The sequence below is a fragment of the Aythya marila genome (assembly GCF_965140915.1).
Source record: "Aythya marila genome assembly, chromosome: 7".
In the NCBI taxonomy this organism is placed as follows: domain Eukaryota; kingdom Metazoa; phylum Chordata; class Aves; order Anseriformes; family Anatidae; genus Aythya; species Aythya marila.
The window spans coordinates 35,260,629-35,280,637 of record NC_139048.1 but is presented as its reverse complement, the minus strand read 5'-3'; the positions used below and the strand labels follow the sequence as shown (position 1 = coordinate 35,280,637).

The window sequence follows — 20,009 nt, the reverse complement described above, 5'->3', positions numbered from 1 at the left end:
ACAGCCAAGCAGGTGTTCGGATCGCTCTTGCCCTCCAGAATTCCTTAAGTGACCTCTGGAAGCGCTGGAGTGAAAACAGTCTCAGCACGTCAAAATTTTGAGATATCTCAGTTGCCGTAATTCTTTTAAGGCTGTCTTGGCGTCTCTAAAATATAAATCTTTCCTAGTTATTGGCAATGAGTGAGAAGTTGTGATGTAGCATACGTGGGTGTGGAGTCGAGATGTACGACCTCCCTGTGGTGCCCTGTGACTCCCTGCCTTGTAAGAGTTAATATTTCTTCTAAAAAAATAATTATCCGCTTTAAACTATTCTAACTACCTGACCTCTTTCCTTGAATGTAAGTATTCCAGCCATCTGCTGAGTCAGGCAATACAGTGGTCTGTGCTTGCAGGAGGCCGTGATGGTTGCTTAGACAACAGTGACATAATATTTAAGCATAACGGCTCTCGAGAAGATACTGTCCCTTTCTCCCTGGATTTCTTCTCCGAAAATGCCAATCTGATTATGCTGTTCAGAAGCAAGTGAGGGATGAGGACAGTTTGTATCACCACTGTTTCTTAACCATCTCCCCTTCTTCCACTCAATAGATGGAAGTATTCTGCTTCGCGCAGGAGTCTTTTAAGATGTGTTGAAATTGCAGGCTGACTAGGTACCCGCTTTTATAGAAACAGAAGAAAAAGTGCCTCTTTATATAGTCAGTATCTATTTCAAGATTTAGACAACTCTGTGGCTGGGAAAAGTGTTCCCATCGGCCACCAGCGTCCATAAAGGGGCACCTGAGATAAATCCCACTCCTGAGCAGAGCTGAAATTGGCACTCATTGTTTCCTCCTGTAAGTCTAGTTTTGGTGTAGCAGGAAAAAACCTGCAATTAAAGACTTACCAGGCAATGGAGACCTCATAAACATATCACTTCAGAGCATAGCTAATACACTACAAGTTGATTTTTGTTTATATATATATATGCACTGTATGCGACGTGGGTGGTTTTTCATGTTTACACAGAGATATAATTATGAATGACATGAAGGCTATACAGCAGATTTCTTTAATCTTCTAAAGGTTTGTTAGTCATGTGTCACTGCGTACCTGGTTTTTATTTATTCAACATCTGTATTCCTTTGTCATCTCGTTGAAAGGGTTCCTCTAGAAGGGCTGCAGAAGTGGGTGTGCGGTGGTTCGTGTCAGATGGGGAATGGGGCTGCCCTGGACGTGTCGGGTGACCTCCAGTGCCACTCCCAGTTTGGGCCTGAGCACAGTGCACGGAGAAGGTTGCTTAAGGGTGTATTGTATAGAAGGGTGGCCAGATACGTTGACAAGCAAAAGTGATGGAGCAGCTAGGTGACCAGTGTTTGGGTGCCATGGGAGCAGATGACCTCTTGTGTTAGCAAAGTGCCACGATCTGGGGAAAACGGCCTCCTCTGGAGCTGCCTGGCCCTCGAGTGAGCAGGAGGACCACAACAGGGTCTCCTCAGCGTGAGGAACAGCTCAGTTTTGGGGGTGCTGATGGTGAGGGAGCCACAGCTTCGGGAGGGTGCAGGGTCGGCCCTGACAGGCTGACAGCCGTGAGGTGAGGGCCGCCATTACGCGGCAGCGCCTCCCTGGAGCCTGAGGCCTGGCCCAGCTGCCATGAGCACGAGGTCTGCAGCCAGCCGCCCTCCTTGGGCGTCCCTGCTCGCTTTGTGCCCTCAGGGATGTGGCTGCCACAGGGTGACGGGGACCTGTCACCTTTGGGGATGTGGCTGCTGCAGGGTGACAGAGAGAGCCGCTCCGTGCCGCCTTCCTGGGCACCCCTCTGTGCTCAGGCACCCAGCGCCATTTTGTGAAGGCAGCTGCACTGGCACCAATTCACTGGTGTTACAGTAGGGCTTCGTTTTTTTCCTTTTTTTTTTTTTTTTTTTCCTCCTATGTACACATCATGTGTGTGTGTGTGAAGGTTGTATTCTGGAAAACAAGTTTATTCATTGATGATGTAATAGTGATTGTACTTTTCTTTTGGTTAATAAATTGTCTGCTCAGCTTACTTTGTATGCCAGCCAAAATTAGTCATACCAGTTCTTGGAAAGGATATGAAGAAACTAGTAATTGAAATCATAATCATTTGATCATGAGAGCTATTTGGAAAATAATATTTCAACCAAAAACATGTCTGATCTCCAAGTCAGGTTTTTATTAAAGTGATCTAGTGTTTAATATTAGAAATAGTACAGTGGTTGGTGATTGTGTGCAACATCCTGAAAGAAAACTTCATCCACAAACTGCTGAGATATATATATATATATATATATTTTTTTTTTTATCTGACATTTATTAATCACCACATAATAGCTATGACACAGATAGCAACTACAGCTTCTCTCTTTTTTTTTCTTTTTTATTACAAAGTGGATGGTGTAATGAAATTGGGTGAAACCATCCATTGAAATTGTACTTTGTAGTATGCAACACTTGTTTACAAAGTATTGACGTTTGTCATAAACAGAGGTTTAAAACATCACCGCTATTGTTTGTTGTTCGGTGGAAGCTCTTTTGCTGTGCAGTGATAAAAGGAAAAGATTTTATTGCAAGCTTGCTTAGCATGCCTTTCATTTCTGACCAAATACATGTTACTGCACTAAATGTAATGAAGGTTCCTGCTTATGAAGCGATTTTTTATTATATGAGGGAGAGTGGAATATCAGATCTGCTTTTTTTACCAGATATCCTTCAGGTTTTGTGCTGTGTGTAACTTATCACAATAGAGCTTTTTTTTATTATTATTATTATTATTATTTTTCCTATTGAGCTGTATTTTATTTCCTGAGGAATGTGTTCAGTGGAAAAAAAAAAAAAAAACACACAGAGAGAATCAATCATGCTTTTCTCTTTGTTTAATAACTCAAAGAATTTCTCTCCCTTTTGCAAATAGTTGTGTTTATTTGGAAGGAAAATTGGATTCTGGTTTATTTATTTCAAGAACCTGTAACCTTATTTAGTGCTAGAAATGTGCAGAGTGCAAGGTGTGGTGGGCAGCCAGCTCTCATTACAACATAAATTATTTCTGCTATTTTAACTAAAAAATCTGGAGTGTATGTTCCTGGATATTTATGTATGTTTGTATGTTTATTTTTTGAGGCTTTCTTGAGCCCTTGCTTACTACAGTCAGCTATAAAACATTCTGCTTATTCATCATGACTGAGAGGAGTTGATTGTTTCCTGGAAGGATAAAATTCAGCAATTAGAGCTGTTTAATTCAAGTATATGTTCTGGAGGCTAAACTAGATTTAAGTGCTTTTCTTAGAATGTATGTTTAAGAAGGGAAAAAAATTACAGTTCTCTTCTGATCTTGAAAAGGGTTTTCAGAAACATGAGAATGTGCAAGTTTCTTTTGGTGGGAAGCACATAACATTTATGTAGTATTTCTTTTGGGATTACATCACAGTTTTATTTAATTTTTAGGACAAAAGTTAAATTCAATATTTGTGTATAAGCCAAGGGAAAATGTACCATAAACACAGGAATTTTCTGGTGAGTCAGAGTTCCAAGAATCTGAGATTTACTTAGTCCATTTATTTCAGGACTAGCTATAACCATTAGTCATCCAGCCATGAATTTTTACATTTGCAGCTAATTGCACCTAAAAAACAAACTTTCCCTCAAGGCTTTCGGTTATACAGAATGTGATTTGGCAACCTGTATTTCAAATGCCTTTTAGGATCATTGCCCTGGTCGTAGAAATTGTCTCTAGATTATGTATAGTTGCTTCAAGTAAACAACTAATATTTCCACTTAGGTGGCAGGAGGAGTAAATGAACTATTAGGTATTCTGTGTCACAGGAAAATTAATCTGCCAACAACAAGACAGGCTTTTCCAACAGCCGTTTGGGGGGTGGCGTTAAGAGTTTATCAGCCATTGTGGAGCCCTGCATGACATTTTGCATTCTCGTCTGACTGTTTCTTGCAGGACGAAGTTATTGCTGTTTCAGAGAAAGTCACTGTGAAGCTCGAAGACTTGGCAAAATGGGCCCAGTCCGATTTCTCCAAGTGGAAGTGTGGTTTCCGGGCTGAGCCGGTTAAGCCAATGGACGTGGGGAAGAATGGACAGAAGGAGGCCTTGATGAGGTATAGACAATCCACGCTCAACAGTGGCTTGAACTTCAAAGACATCCTAAAGGAGAAGGCTGACCTCGGTAAGTGTCCCTTGCTTTCTCCTCTGAGGAGGGGCTTGTGTTCAGTTGTCTTTTGGAGGCGGATGAGCCCAATCCTGCCAAGCCGTCGCCGATTCCCAGGGTATATCTGTGCTTCGGGCAGAGGTGTGGTGATGAGATACTTGAGCTGGATGGGTGTTGGTGGTGAGCTCATTGCAGGCTTGCTTGCCCTGCATCTTGGCTCCTTGGAGATTAATGTGGGGCAACTCTGTACTACCTGTCTACTCTGTAGAGGTATCACCGAGGTAGTTCTAAGGCTCAAATCCTGAATATGGGAACACAGGCTTGCCTTGGGGTCACGTCAAAGCTGTGCATCATGGCGAAAGAAATATGACACATCTCCTCTAGGCTTCCTACACAAGGAAGGAAGGAGAGACCAAAGGCCCTTCACTTCTTAAATCCCATCTTCTTGGAAGTGCAGGATTGTTTCCAGTTTTTAGTGTTTGTCCTGGCTCTCTACGATCAGCTTTGTGTTTTATTCAGTAGGGAGATGTCCACTATTTCCTCAGAGACTGCTCTGTAGCTCATGTGTTTTCTTGTCAGCCTTGTGTGTTTTTTTTTTTTCTAATATTTACGTTATTACACAGCTTAGGCCTTCTGCAAGTGCTCCGCTGTTCTCTGGCTGTGGTTTGTACTCGACAGACACGCTTTTTTTCCTGGCTGTTTTTAGGGAGCGATACGGTAGCTCTGCTACTTTGGATGGTTGCAAACAGACTTGCAGCTCTGTGACTGCTTTCACACCTCTAAGACACTCAGATCTCTGAAATTGTGGTGGGTGGCCTCTCCAAGGGAGATGGTAAACATGCCTATTTGTGGTATTAGGACCTTGGCTGCCTGGTAGCTGTTATCCCAGGCACGGTTCTCCGTTGAACCAAACTTTTAACAAACGTTCTGAGTTTAAAGACAAATTTAGGGCATAAATGGTTGAAAGGTAAGAAAATAAAAGTTAAGGCTGATGCATGTGAACAAATGCTTTTGTACCTACGTGAGCAGGAGATACAGGGCCAAGTTTGGTTTCATAATGGCACAACTGTGTTGGCGTTGAAGGCAATTTACACTGTGCTGAAGATCTGTCTTGGAGGATTTATCTTCTGCATCTTGTTTTTCTGATCTTACCAAATGGTAAAGCGATTTTGTCAATCTTGCATTTCACCATTAGAGATGTAGGTTGGAAGATTAAATTACAATTGAAAGCTGATCTTACTTTTCATTACCTCTCCAGGGAAAAAAAAAAAAAAAAAAAAAGAAAAAAAAAGACCAATGCAATTCTTTCTCTTTTCCTTTGCTTTTGCATGTGGTTTCTTCTGGTTCAGAATTACATGCAGTGATTTTCTCTGATACTGCCCTGGCATCTTCTTTGCATACTACATTTATTTGTGTTTGTTTCTTGTGTTAAAAGAATCTCAATGCTTTTCAGATAGAACTTTGTGTGTTAATGTTTTCTTGGTTGTGTTTCTAACTAACAAGAAGGCCCTTGTGGTAAGTTATAAAACTGCTGTTACCCACCCTAGAAGCCAAAGAAAATTATCTTTAAGCCTAAAGCTTATGGTTGCATATTAAGCCCTTTGGAAGTAGGGGTTTTACTGAAAATGCTTATGGAATCCAAACTATATGTTATAATTTTGATAACCCACATTCCAATGTTGCTCAATTTCTGTCGGTGGCTCTGGCTTTATGCCTGGTGTTTTGTTGTGTTTTTTTTTGTTTGTTTTTTTTTTTAGTAGAAAAGGGTGTTTTGACTAATGTTTGATTATGATTGCTGTTTCTTCTTCATGGCTGGTTGGTGGGAGTAAAACCAAGGGTTCAAGAAGATCTGCAGCTGACAGGCAAGAAGGTTTGAAGGGAACAAACCCCTTCTTGTGTTAGTCTGTCAGGCCATGCACGAGTCTGCTAGTGATGTTCACATGTAACCCTGACTGTAGATGAGGCAGTTGCTGAGACATGTGTTGAAAAGGCCTACATAAACAAGGTGATCTCGTGGACCCCTTTTTTCCAATGAAACTGCATGTTTCCATTACAGAAAAATCCCATAAAAGTGATTAGAGTTTGAATTTTTTCCTACTAGGTGTTTTTGTACCAAGCTGCAGAAGGTAATAGGAAATTATATCCCTACTAAAGCCCTCAAAAAACTTTACAGAAGAAACAAAATCAGTTTTCACAAACTATCCAGAAGTGGTGGAGGGTGAAGGAACCCCGATGAAATGAAAACATGGCTGATACAGAACCACAGGAGTGGCGCTGTATGAATATACTTAATTAAACCTGTTACTGTTGGGAGCAGGGTAGCTTTAAACAATAACCAGGCAAAGCGGGGCCTTGGTGTATGAGCAGCTTATACATTGTACCATATGCTCTGTGGCGTTTGCTTGGACAAAAATAAGGCCTGGTTAATGCACAACCCAGAGAAACTATGCACCTAGAATTGAAAGTTGACCCTAATTCAAATGATGTAGTTCTGTCGTCTTTTTGTTCTCCTTTTCTTCTTTCTTTCTTCTCTAGTCTATTTTTTTGCACTTGTCTTTTTCTTTTTTTTTTTCTCTCTTTTCCTTCATTGTTTTTTGCAGATTTTCTTTTTCTGTAAAATGGCATTGTTCTCATCACTAGTAAATTATGCAGAACTTTTCCTTAGGACTGTATTAAATAAAAGATCTAGCAATGGCTTGCTTTCTTTCTTTCTTTCTTTCTTTTTTTTTTTTTTTTTTCCTTTTTCTTTTGGTAAGCTTCAAGATTTCAGCCTGAGAAATTATTTTTAAGAATTATTTCTTTCTGCATTTTGAGATATTTATGTTATACATTCTTTCCCTTTCTACAAATATGTCAATATTGAATGCTAGCAGTTTAAATCTTAAGACTATTCATAGCTTTCCGAATATTTCTTTCAAATGTTGAGAAAAACAAAGAACAACAATGCAGCATATAAAAATAGAGTTGCTCAGGAATGTATTATTCATAATGAACATGAGAACCTGTTTTTCCAGAAGAATTGGTCTGATTAAATCATTCACTACTAAGGCCTCTAGTTATTTATTTTTGTCTTTAGAATTATTTAGGGGATTTTTCTTTGTAATAAATGGACTTGTATACCCATATTTGGTAAACCAGTGGGAAGTCACCAAATGAGGAATTATTTCATTTTACAAAATTTTTAGCAACTAAGCAATGTAAACACTATCAGTTAAATATGGCAAAGTTGCATATTTGTATTCCTTGGGCTATAGTTCGACAAAAATTCAAATTATTTTATATAACACTGCTTCTTACAGACTTCCTTTAAGTGAAGTATGAAAGCTGCAGTGTAAGCTTTATTGGCCTATAAATATGTCATTATAGTTGGACTACATTTATATGCTTTGGATTGTTGTTTAAGCCAAGAAAATATGTCTCTACAGGTTGACTTTTTATTGAAACCCTTTGAGGCATACAACAGAATGTATTTTAGGCCAAGGTTATTAAAACAGCATTTTCATTTTTGCAGCAGACTCATTGTCAATTATGCTGCCACAAACTGTCTGTGGATAGGCAGTTATGAATGGTTTCATCTCTAAATGTGTCTTTAGAAAAAGAAATAAAAGATAGAGGAGTCAGAGCTGAAATTGAGAGAAGAGACGGAGGGGAGGATGACTGAATTCAGTGCTCGCAGGCTCTGCAGGTTTGGGCTCAGCTGGGCTGAGCTGCTGGCTGGGTGTAGCCGAGGAGCCAGCGCCCCGTGCCGGGCTCAGGGAGGTGGCAGAAGGCTGAGCACGTTCCCATGCTGGTGGCATTACTGATGGATGGCCAAGTTTTGGGGCTCGCTGAAGGCTTTGCTGAGGTTTTTGCACCTTAGTTTGGATCCACTAAGGAAGAGCTTGAAGAAAATTTAGGAATTATCCCTGTCTTGCCTTTCGTTCCCCACAGATATTGTGTCTGGGGGTAGAGTTAGGATCTTTGTTCTCAGTGAAATCCAGGAAAACCTAGTGCTACTTCTAGCTGAGGGCCATGGCTTGGCAGTTGCCCTCCCCCAGTCCCTAGCTGGTTTCCCAGTGGTTATTTCTGCTTCGCTCTTTTGCACTTTGCTCTTTTGAACCGTGGAGCTTGCCGGGCAGGGGCTGTGCCACAGGACTGGCTCACCCTCTGGGCTCCTGCTCTGTACCAGTCTCACAGCTGGCACAGCTGGGAGATCCTGGGTGCCCAGTACCAGGCTGTGTGTCCGTGTAAATGGGGTGATGCCGGGCAGGTGGCAGCGAGTTTGGAAGGAGGAGCAGAGCAGAGCAGAGCAGGGCCGCTGCCCGGCCCCAGCAGGCCCTGAGCTGACTCCACAGGCAGGGGTGTTGCAGCAGGCACAACCTCTCCAGATGAAGATTATCAGCTCGTAAGGTAGTCAAACCGTAATGCTATCAAAACTGATCATCTGCAGCTGTGCTGCCTTCAGACACTTGTGGGGACTTCTGAACTGACACCGACTCTCCTTTTTCATTGTTTGTCATGTGCTGCTGCCTTAGCCCGACGCAGTAATTTTCTGACCAGCTAATTGTTAGCCATTCAGAGTCCAGCTACTTTGGGTATTTTGTGCCCCGTGCCTCTAACTCTCTTCCCTTCCTTCTTCTGCCTGCACTTTGTGCCTCCTCCTTGTGCCTTCCTGTCCCCGTTGCCCTGACTGAACGCCGTTCTGATCTTGATAAAGCTCCCGTGAGTGTCCCATTATCCCATTTTCCCCTCTCTGCCCTTGTGCACTGTATGTTGGTCTTTTTTCTCGTGGGTCAGAGTGACCTCTCTATCTCATTTCAGCCAGCCCCGCTGATAGAGCTCTTTTGCCACAGATGAGGCTATTTCATGGCGTGTCTGTTGTGCCCCGAGGAGCCTGAGAGGAGGACGGCTCCCCTGGGGAAGGGGCCAAGGTGCTTTCTCCTGTGCCTGCACGTGCCAGCAGCGCTGCAGCAGAGCAAGAGCACCTGCGGGGCAGTGCTGGGACTGCTCTGCGGAGCAGGAAGGCTTCCTCTGCTCCTACATCCTTTGGTTCAGTTGCCTTCAGTGTTAACACGTTCGTTATCGGAGATAACCTGAAGTGCTGAGCAGGCAGGCAACTTTGGCCTCGCACGAACAGGGCAAGGTAAATGGTCATTTTTTGGGTTGTTAGCCAGTTGGTTTCAAGTACCTCGTGGTTGTTGGCTTCAGTTGCTGGCTGCGTTTGGAATGCTGAAGGGTGGTGCTGTTGTGAGGTGCAGCGTAGCCCCGGTAATCCTGTGCTAACACCTGACTTTCTCCTGGGGGTGACACCCAGCAGCATCTTTGGGCTCCCCCTTGGAGGAGGCTGGCGGGGTCCTCAGGGGCTGTCTGTAGCCCCCTGGACCTTCCTGAGGCCACGTGTTTGCCCAAACGAAGCTGGGATGATTTAAGTGCTGTTAATTTCTTCCTTTCTCTGGTGACAGCCTGCTTCATTACCGAGGAAGCGTATGGGGGTGACAAAAACATTTTAATACACAGCACAGGCTCTGGAAGCTTTTCTCTCACCACTGGATTGTGTTGAGCCTCATCTATTTGTGGCTCTTGAAAGGAGTTTTAACACCACACGTCTCGAACTTCAAGCGTGCCTTATCAAAGAGATAAAATTGGGATTTCTTTTCAAACTTTGCCCTGCCGTGAAGCTCTTACAGAAGGGGGTGGCGGTGCTGCCCCCAGGAATGGAGGAGGTGGGTATTTGGGTCTTTGAAACGCCCAAGTTCTGCCACGAAACGCGACCGGGATCCCACAGAACTTCTCTTGGGGTAGCCCCTCGATCGCGGTGCCTTTCCCTGCCCCCCCCTTCCTGCGGCAGGAGCAAGCTAAGGCGATTATCAGAAGGGCGCTGATAGCGCTCGGCACTGTGTCAGCGTTTCCAGCCCTGTCTCGGTGTGACAGGGCACTTTGTCGGTGCCGTGGAGCACTGCCATTTGCAGCTGCGGCCCTGGGCTGCTCCCAAACACCAGGGGAGAAATCGGGGCTGCAGGGCAGGAGAGGGGGAAGAGTTAAATCGTGGCGCCTCGAGAAGCTGGGGGGAGCTGCCCCACGCTCCTCTGCAGCTTGCACCATTAAGGGGAGTTTTGTTGCAGCCTCCGGTATTTTGCGTGATTGCAAAATCAGTAGATGAAAAACATCGACCGTCCGCCAAGCGTGCGAGAGCGGCCAGCGTGGGACAGTGTCCCTTTAAAAATGTTTGACGGCTTTCTTTATTTTTGTCTGTTTTTAGCACCGAGATTGACCTTGCCAGGCTGTGTAATAACCCACATGTGTCTGCTCTCCAGGATTTTTTCCCTTCTAGTCACTGTTGGATCTTACATTTAATTCTTACTGACCATGAGGTTTTGTTCAGTAACTGGAAACGTGTGCCTCCTGCTGCAGCGCTGCTGTGCTTCAAATCTGACTTTATCTCAATGTCTGCTTTTTTTTTTCCTTTTTCTTTTTTTTTTTTTTTTTCTTTTTCCACTTTTGATTTTAGAGGGTGCTGTTTTCCTCCCCAGCCTTCCCTCTCATTTCCGTCCCTGCCCATATTGTTTCTGGATCCCAGGGGACCCAGGTTGGGACTTGTTTTGCGTCCCTGAGCGTGCCTTGCCCAGCGCCACGACGGAGGTGATCGGCGTTGTCCTCCGCGTGCCACGGCTGCTGCTCAGAGCTGCAGGTCCCCCACAGACCCCCAGCACCTTTTCCCTGTGTTGTATCCTGCCCACACATCCAGCCCAGCCCAGCTGAGCGTGGAGATGGCAAGCTGAGCACCCACATAACTGCGGCACGGCTGGGTGGGCCCCGAGGACGTCCTCTTTTTCCTGCCTGGTCGTTTCCTGGGCTGTAATTCTGCGCTGCCACAGCCCTTGCGGTCGCCTTTGCCTGGGAGCACTGCGTGAATCTTGCTTTTTCTCCCCATTCTCCTCTTTTCACAAAATCCTGAACTGCCTTGAACCTGCCCGGTGCTGTGTGCTGCCCTACTGAGCACCCAGCCTAGTAGGTGTTTGAATGGGAGTGCAGTTTGGGGGTGGCAGAGAAATGAATATTAAAAAAATGTAACAGCTTGAGTTGTGACTGGATAGGTTTCGTACAGGAGAGTGCTGTGGCACCACCTTTATTTACTTCATTTAGTGAAATCTCTACCATGTAAAATAAGTTCCTCCTTAATTTTATTGCTAATAATAATTTGCTTGTAAAAATGAATCCTTAGCGCTGTAAAGCTCGAGCTTGGGTCTCTCTTGCTCTGTTACATTGTGAAGGACAAATACTTAACACCGTAAAGAAGCTGCTGCTAGTGATAGATAATGTGTATTATTTTAGCAGGAGGATATTTTAGCAGGTTGTGAAAAATCAAGGTGAATTTTTACATCTGCACGCTGCTGCATAATTGATAGATGTAGACACTGAAATTCAAAATAAGCTTCTAGCAGAGCACACATTTGATTTTCCTAAACATTTAAATATATGTATCACACCCTCATTTTAAGATGCTGGTTAATGACTTTATGAGCATGTTGGCAGCCAGAGCATTACATGTGGTTTGAGAAATGTGTCTGGATATGCTTGGTAAGCAGTATTGTTCTGACAGTGTACTAAAGGCCATCTTCAATTTGACTGTGCTCTACTTTGTTATGCTGTGAAAGAAAAAGATAATTCAGCAGAGCATTGTGCTGTCGGCTGGAGACGCCACACTTCAGAATACAAATATTACTAAGGATAAATGAATCATTAAAAGAACAGTAGCATAAAATATCTGATGAATGAACTCCAGGAGTCTCTGCTGGAATAAATTTAGCATTCACGGACAGTACCATAATATGTGAAATAATAGTATCAGTTCTACATTCAGATGCCAAAAACATTTATGGACCCAGAATAATTGTGAATTACAAGGCTATAAATACGTGGAGGGGATTTGGTGATATCATAATAAACCATGAGAAAGATGCTAGGCTGGTTTCTAATGTTACCAGAACCTCAAGATATATTTACAACCTCGTTCACACTCCTGCAGTTTTAGGGGGCAATTCTCCTCTCGCAACATGTTCGCCATTCCCGTTAGTGCCGGGGGGAGTTAGGCATGTGTGTCAGGAGTGGAATAGATCCCCATGTGTTGTACAATTCAAGGATCCTATAACAAATTGGAAATACAGTTGGAAAAAAAAAAAAAAAAAAGAGGGAAACGTTCCCTCTTGGCCTGCTCCAGGTTCCCTCATGTCCTGCTCTGCTCCTGCGAGAGGAAAACAGGTAAAGTACGACGAGGTAGCTGGGGTGTGTTTCTGAACGTTTTGTCCACAGCTGCATCATTTTTTCACATTTTATTACTGAAGAAACAAAACAACCGAGGCCCAGATGTTCTGGTCCCAGGTTTCTTGAGAGTGCAGGCTGATGCATTTTGAAAGCAGGCTGCAGATACCCAGGGCAGGTTGGGATTGTCAGCCTGTCTGCCGAAAGGAGGCTTTGCTGTTGTGATACCAGATCCCTGCCTGATAAGCACAGTTAATTAGGAACCGGGGCCTGAACCTGGCGCGATATTCAAGAGCATGTTCAGCTTTCAGCACGTCCCGTGTCACCTGTTTGTAATTGAGCCTGGTGTCCCCTGCCTTCCTGCATCGGGGCGGTGGCAGAGCCTCCGCAGGTCCTTAGTGTCGGCTCACACGTCCCGATATTAGGCGGGCTGCAGCAGGACGTCTTCCCCCAGCCAGCTGTGCTGCGTTTCTGGCCTCATCCTTCTCGTAAGTCATCGGCAAAATATGCATGTTCAGCCCGGTGCAGAGCAAGTCTGCGCAGTAAGTCCACATTCCTCAGTGCTGCAGGAGGTCTCCTGACTGACCACGCTGCAGCCTCTGCTCATCCTTCTCGCAGACTGACACTCCTGGCTTTATGTCTGGACCTTCGAGGTGCTTTCCCAGGGCATTCGTGGTATTTGTGGCAGTGGGAAGGGGCTCTGGCTTCATCGCCATCCCTCCATCCAGTTCTTCTTGTGTCACTTTCTGTGTCCTGCTGGACAAATCCCCCTGACATTAAGAGGTGGATCAGGACCTTGAGATACGTCCTGGACTTTCTACCCTTGCCAGTTGATGAAGCCAAGAGAAAAGATAATTACAGGACCAAAAAACCAACAGTGAAGGGGTCAACAGCAAGAGGGGGTCCTGGTCAGCCTCGTGGGTGACTGGAAGGCTGCGGCGTGTGGCAGCCACAGGCCCTCACCCAGCTAGTCTCAGAGCCTGCATTTGCTTCAATCTCCCCCAGTTTATGTCATTGTCTGGATTCATGCATGTTTGTGCTGTGGCAGGGTCATGGGATTATTGATTATTTGTTTTTTAGTTAATTACTGATGACTTTGACATGATATTATTAGCAGTGTCTGTGTGAGCTCTCTTGGCAAGCCCAGCAGACTGTGTGTAATGCCATCTTAGTGCATGTTTTGCTCTTCAATTATTTTAAAACCACAGTTTCCACTTTCCTTTCACACCGAGTATTTCCAGATTAAAAGCTTTGTGGGATGAAAATTAAATGATAAGGTACTATAAAAATCTATTTCAAGAATCTCAAATGTTTTAGCTCCATCTTTGTTTTTATTTTTCTTACTCCCTGAATGACCCTTACTTGTATGTCAGTATAAGCTCCTAGTTCTGTTGCACAGAGAAAATAGCTGAAAAAGTCCTTTTATGCCTCTGTTGTTAATCCTCTGCTCAGAAACTTACAAACGTGGCCCCATAAGTTCTGTGGCATAATATAAAAAAACACAAAACACAACCAAATAATTTTGGCAGTTCAAATGCAGAAACTAAAAATAATTTAATCTGCAGTGTGAACATAGTTTCATATTTATACTAGCATCTGGCCCCAGGAATTGAATACTCCATTCTTTAAATAGCTCCACTCTGGCTCTTGAATGCTTTGTGACTAGAACATTACCCTACAGCCATACACCTTGTTTACATATTTCTGTTAAAAGGCAAAAGAACTTACAGTACTTCAAAACGTCGGTACAAGCTCTCCCTTCCCCTCTCACCCTGGAAAAAAAAAAAAAAAAAAAAAGTTTTAAAAAATATAATAATGAAAGAGTGATCTGAGAGTGCATTTTAAATTTAGTTCTCTCAATTTGCTGCTGGGTACGCATTTCACTGTCATTTGTATCAAAAACTGGAAGAAAATTGTTGCAAAGAAAGCGACTGCCGTTCCAGCTGCCCAACAGTAGTCGAACACAAATTTCTGTACACTTTGTTTGTTTGTGTGCTCGGTTTTCATCCTGCAAATGTCTTTGTCTTTAAAAACATTTTGCCTAGAGGCAGATCCTTTTTTTCTTTTTTTTTTTTGGATTATTTTATTTTTTACCCATATAGTAGAAATGAGGGGTAGGCTACTACAAAGGAAACATATTAAAATAATGTGATAAGCAGGTAAACACACTGTAAATGAGTGGCTAATGATTAGCTTCTCGCAGTCCATAGGGACAAAGTATCTTTTTATAATTTTATGGTCCTTGCCCAGCCCGACTTTAGGAGGAATTGTATTTTCAGAATTACATATTTGAAACTTCAGCTAAGCTTTACAAATTTAGTAGATCCCTATTTAGTGCCTGCTGGTGAATGCAAGTCCAACCTAATATTCTTGCTGCTATTTTTTCATTCACATGTCTTGAGGTGAACCTAGAGGCAGAAGAGAAAATATCCCATTTTTAAACCTTAATCCAGAATCCATTCGTGTGAGTCACTAAAACAAAATCATAGTGGTTTGGCTAAAAAAGGCTTCATTTCCAAAGGGAACGTTCCTTAAAACACTGGCGCCTTGCCCGCCGTGTTTCTTGAGTGTGTTTTGTTTGTTGTCTTTGTGCTGTTTATTGTAAAACAGCAAAGCTCAGCCCCGTAGCCTGCGCAGGGGGAGGCTCAGCTTGGCGGGGCCGGGGGCTCGCTCCCTCGGGCAGTGCTGTGCCGCTGGAGCCCTGCCATCAGCTCAGGTAGGGAGGATGTGAGGGAGCATTTCTTGTCAATATTCAGGGCTGAATTTTGGGTTGAGGCTTGCTGCTGTGATGCTCGGTGGCAAGCCTGTGAGCACCGTGCGTGGCAGGACAGTGCGAGCCCTCCTCAGTGTTTGTGAGAGAAGGAGGGATGCCTTGAGTTTCCTACCAAGCTACTACACTCCTCAACAGGAAAAGAGCCCCTGGGACAGCCATCCCACGAAGTTTTGGAGGGGTCAGTCCCGTTTTTCTTAGTTTTCAGGCTGGGCTGGGACATGTGAGAGGCGCTGTGCCCCTCCAGGAGCTGCAGCTCTGCGCCCCGTGGGCACCCCTCTGCCTTGCCGTGGGGGCACGGGTGGCTGGGAGCCTTTCCCTGCAGGGGAGGTCGGGAGCTCATTTTTCACCTCACATTTTTAGACCTGGGCCCTCCGACTTGCACGTAGCAGATGTGAATGGTGCAGGATTTTGCCTTTGGTGATTGCAGATACCACGCGATTCCAAGGCACAAAACATGTGATTTATTGGGCAAAGCCTATTTAATATCTTAAAAGCATAGGCTAGGAGATCAGACGGGAGCATAACAGCCTTAAAATATATACCCTGACAACATACTTAAGAACATTTGGGTCTAAATGAAATTTACAGGAAATGAGGCCAATTTTGTCCCTGCTATTTTGATGGCAGGGTGCGCAGGAGGGAAGGAGAGAGCGTGGACAGGAATTTGTGTGTTTGATAACATGGGCCCAGCGTATTTGCACAAATGGAATAGGCACATTTTTCACCCTCTGCAGCAGAAACTCTAGCGCTAGTTTCTCTGCCTCGCTGAGAGACTTTTAAGTGCTCAGACAAATGGGCAAATCCACATAAATTAGTTTGAAAAGCTGTTCCCCCGTTTCTGGCCAGTCGTGCGGGGTGTTCGGACAGCACAGCACCTCTTTGCTGCCTCTGTGGGCTTGGGGAAGCACAGGGAGAGGCTTCGTGATGGGCAGGGATGAAGAAAGGCTGCTCTTCTCTGGCAGACTCCTTTCTCCCCTTGCCACCTTGCAGACAGAGCCAGCCCACCAGCAGCAAATGGTTCACAAAGCTTTTACCTGGAGAATACTTGTTGAGCGTTGCCTCTAAAATAAGAGACCCTCGCGAACGGTGAAGCAGAACAGCAGTTGCCAGAAGGGTCTGTAATGATTTCTAATCAAGCTAATGACTAACCATTGTCTTCTGCTGCACAAATGAAATTTTCTTTTTTCCCCAAGAATGTCAGACTGCTTAGCGTATGGCTGTTGTTCTTAAATAAGCAATTCACTTTCTACTTTTTAGGAAAACAATGCAATTAATTTTATTATTCGAAGAGGAAGATTGTGACAATAGTGCTTAGAAATTATATTGTCCAGGCTCTGAAAGCACTTCGAGCACGTTTGTCTGAAAGCATCATTCATATATTGCTGGGTAGACGGCAAATTTCCTACTTAAAATCGTGAAACATTTCTTGGGCAGCAGTTATTTCTAGTTGGGAAGGTAACAAAGGTTTTGCAGAGGTTTGGTTGGGCAAGTCGAACGTTTGGAAAATAAGCAAAATAAGCTGTGGTTTAGTTTTCTCTTGTTTTTACAGTGGTTTTGTCACTTGCGCTTTTTATGGTCATTGTATTTCCAGCTGGAGCACAAGCTCACAGGAAACAAAAGTCCTTGGGCCCACGACGTGCTGAGTGTCACAGGTAGTGTAAGGAGAGCTTCGAGCTCAACCCAGCTCACAGGGCACGCTGGCTGGAAGAGAGGAGCTTCAGCTACCTGTACCTGTACCCGTACCCTTCCGTACAGCTTGTTGGAAAAACTTGGTGGTGCTGAAACTTCACTCAACATCTGTTTTCAGGATAGCTTCAGGCTTTTCTTTAACAGAGTCAGTTCACCTACCATCCTTCGGCAGGCACGGACTCCTCAGGGCAGCGAGGAGGGGCAGCTGCTCTGCGACACCCCTCTGTGGACTTGCTGCCAGGTCGGGTGGCGAGCCCGGGAGAGTGTTTTTGCAATCGCTGTTTAGCGGGCAGAGATAAAGCTGCTCTGTCCTATCAAGTGGAAAGGTGTGGCTTGGCAGGCACAGCGAGGTCCCGGCCGTGCCACACTCTGGCTTGAGCGAGTCAAGAAGGGTTATTTGCCCTTCCCCTACTAGTGGTGAGTTCTGCCGGTTTCACACTCTGACACCATCCCTTTCTGGATTTCAAAGCTCTCTCCTATTTCAGGCTTGAATCGCGGAGGGGCTGTAGTGTCCCCAGGCAGGTCCCGCTGCTGGAGCAGGAGAAGGCAGCATGGGGGCCAGCAACAAAATGCTTTGCCTGCCTCAGAGATCCCAATCTCACTTCAGTCTGGCATCAGTGCACCCCGCAGTTCATCGAGCTGGTCATCGTGAGCGCAGTGGTCACGGGGTGACAAAGAACAACTCTTTGCCTTGTTCTCATCTTCCTGGGCGCTGCAGGAATTTGTGCATCGGTTGTGTCCTGGTGAGAATGACTAGGCTAGAGTAAAACGTCACGGGTCACTGAACAAACAACCAACCCCACCTTCGTTTTATTGAAGCTACGTACAAATCCCATCAGTTTTCTTCTTCACAGCTAGTTGACCTGAGGATCCGTGCGAACGATCAGGTTGCCAGCTCAGGAAAGTCAGATTGCTTTAAGTGGCTGTGGGCTGGTTTTCTAAGGCTGCCAGCCTGTTCCGCTCCCAGAAAGTGAAAGTTTGAAGTAGGTCCTGAAACTGGTTTCTCGCTTGCGAGGTCATTGTGCTACCCGTGACCTAGAAACCAACAATGAATGTATAAATTGCAGGCAAGAAGAAAATTCTGAATTGACTGTAAGGTGAAAGTTGAATAATTCCCTGAACTTCAACTGGGAAAAGGAGAAAAGATCACCGAATCCTAAAACAGACTTCAATATAGACAAAGAAAATGTTATTTTAGTATAGATTAAACTTATGACTAAGATATAGAGAGATTATTGTGTCTGTTTCAGATGTAATTTCATGCCTGAGAGTTTACATTGAAGGAAAACTGGTCTGGATCACATTAGCAAGGGCCCTGTTTTGCTGTCAGTTTAATTAAATGGAAACTGCTGGCAAGGAGACTGGAGCGGGTTTATAGAAGCAATACTATTTTGTATGTTGGAACAGGAAACTGTTAGGTCTTCCAGTTTGAAAGGGACACAAAAATGAAACCTGTGATTCATTCTTGTTTACAAACTCCCAGCTAGCGTACAATAACCTTAGTGATAAATTAACTGCAATTACACATTATATGTAGTGGGCTTTACAATAGCTGCAGACTTCATAGCTATGAAAAGTGTGACCTTTGACAGAGAGGTTAGAACATGAAGTTTTTCCAAACAGCGCACAGATCTTCAAAAGTATTCGCTTTTCCTTTCCTGTTTCATGTGAGTAGATTGACAAGATGTGTGGTGGGTGTTCTGTTTGCTCGCCGCAAGATTGTTGTCAGGCAGAAACCCCCCAAAACAAAAAAGCCCGCCCTTCGGGAACATTGATTTATCTGTTAACTGTGTCTGGCATGCTGCCTTTTGGCTTTGATTTCAGAGAGAACATATTTGGTTACTTTAATAGGCAAAAGCACTGAACCTGACTTGTAGGGGAAAAAATTGTTTTCTTTCCCTTTTTCAGCTCTGTTTATTGTATTCTGACATTCTGTATCGTAACTGTACAGCAATTCCAAGTTGGAGTAAAGAAAAGTAGAACGGGACCTCGGCCTCCATCAGCCTCATTATTTGAGAGCCAGCTTTTCTGGGTGACTCAGTGGGACTGAGACTGAATGTTTGTGCTGTTTAATAGCACCCTGTGACACCGGCTCTGATGATACCAACTGCTTTTTTTGTTCTCAAAAATTGTTCACATCACTTATTTGTCTCTTCTTTTTTGGTAACTTTTGCTGAGTTTGAGTTGACTTACCTTCTCCTCCTGCCCCCAGATCTGTTTTTCCCCTTTTTTTTGCTTCTTTTAGACGTATTTAAAGAGAAAGGGTTTTTTCTTCCTCTTACTCTTTGACTGAGGAAATTCAGGTCTCACCTATTTTCATCTGCTTCTCCAATTTTTGATGTCCCAGTGCACGAGAATGAAAGTTGACTGAGAAAGTAAGTTTTTTTTTATCACATTACAGTAACTGTACCGTATTTAGTGTGTATGTATGTACACGTAGTTATCTATGATGAAGCTGTGAGGATGTGTGCATGTGCACAAAACTGCATGTTGCTGAGCCCTGATAGCCATAAAGCACTTGGCCAAGAGAGTATCTTTGTGAAAGACTTTGCATTCTTCACATAGGTATCAAAAGTAATAAGATGCATTGTTTGAGACCTTCAAAGATCAAAAGAAAAAGAAGGGAAGAAAAAAAAGAAAAAAAAAGAAAAAAATGTAACAGCAGCAAGAAAAACAGAACAAGAAGGTTCTTGGAGATGTCCGTCCCTGCAAATTCAATGTTTTTTTTCCAGTGAAGCTGTAGGAGGAATCCATGTTTTAATATTAACTTCAGTCGTGCTGTAGCCCAGTGCCTCCAGTGAGCATGAAATTCTGCATGGCTGGAAGGTAGGTGGAGATGAGATTTGGAGCCCTGTTGCGTAACGTTAGGTAAAGGGAGGGAAGAAACGCCGAAGCCAGGTTCAGTGCTTTTGCCTCTTAAAGTAACAAGAAGGGCTCTGTCTGGAAGCACCCCGGGGTGTCGGTACGTCAGGGAGGCACCGCAGGACTCGTGCTCGCCTCTGCATCACCCACTGCCTCAGCTGGCTGGGGTGTCTTGGGGGCCAGCTCCCACTGCCAGTTACTTGGCAATGAGGAAAAAGAAACCACCAGGCAACAAACCAGGCTGTGTCCCTGCGGGTCTTCTGCGTCACCCATGGTGCCGCAGCGACGGATGGGGC

The 20,009-nt window shown here is 44.3% G+C and overlaps 1 protein-coding gene across 2 annotated transcripts in view; it reads left to right on the top strand.

Annotated features, from left to right (window-relative positions):
• The window catches only part of ARID5B (AT-rich interaction domain 5B), a 106,801-nt gene that overhangs the window by 7,061 nt on the left and 79,731 nt on the right, over window positions 1-20,009 (top strand). For both annotated transcript variants that reach the window (XM_082765473.1, XM_082765472.1), the window contains one exon: window positions 3,944-4,169. In XM_082765473.1, coding sequence (XP_082621599.1) covers window positions 3,944-4,169 — 226 coding nt within the window. The remainder of the gene's footprint in view (window positions 1-3,943; window positions 4,170-20,009) is intronic.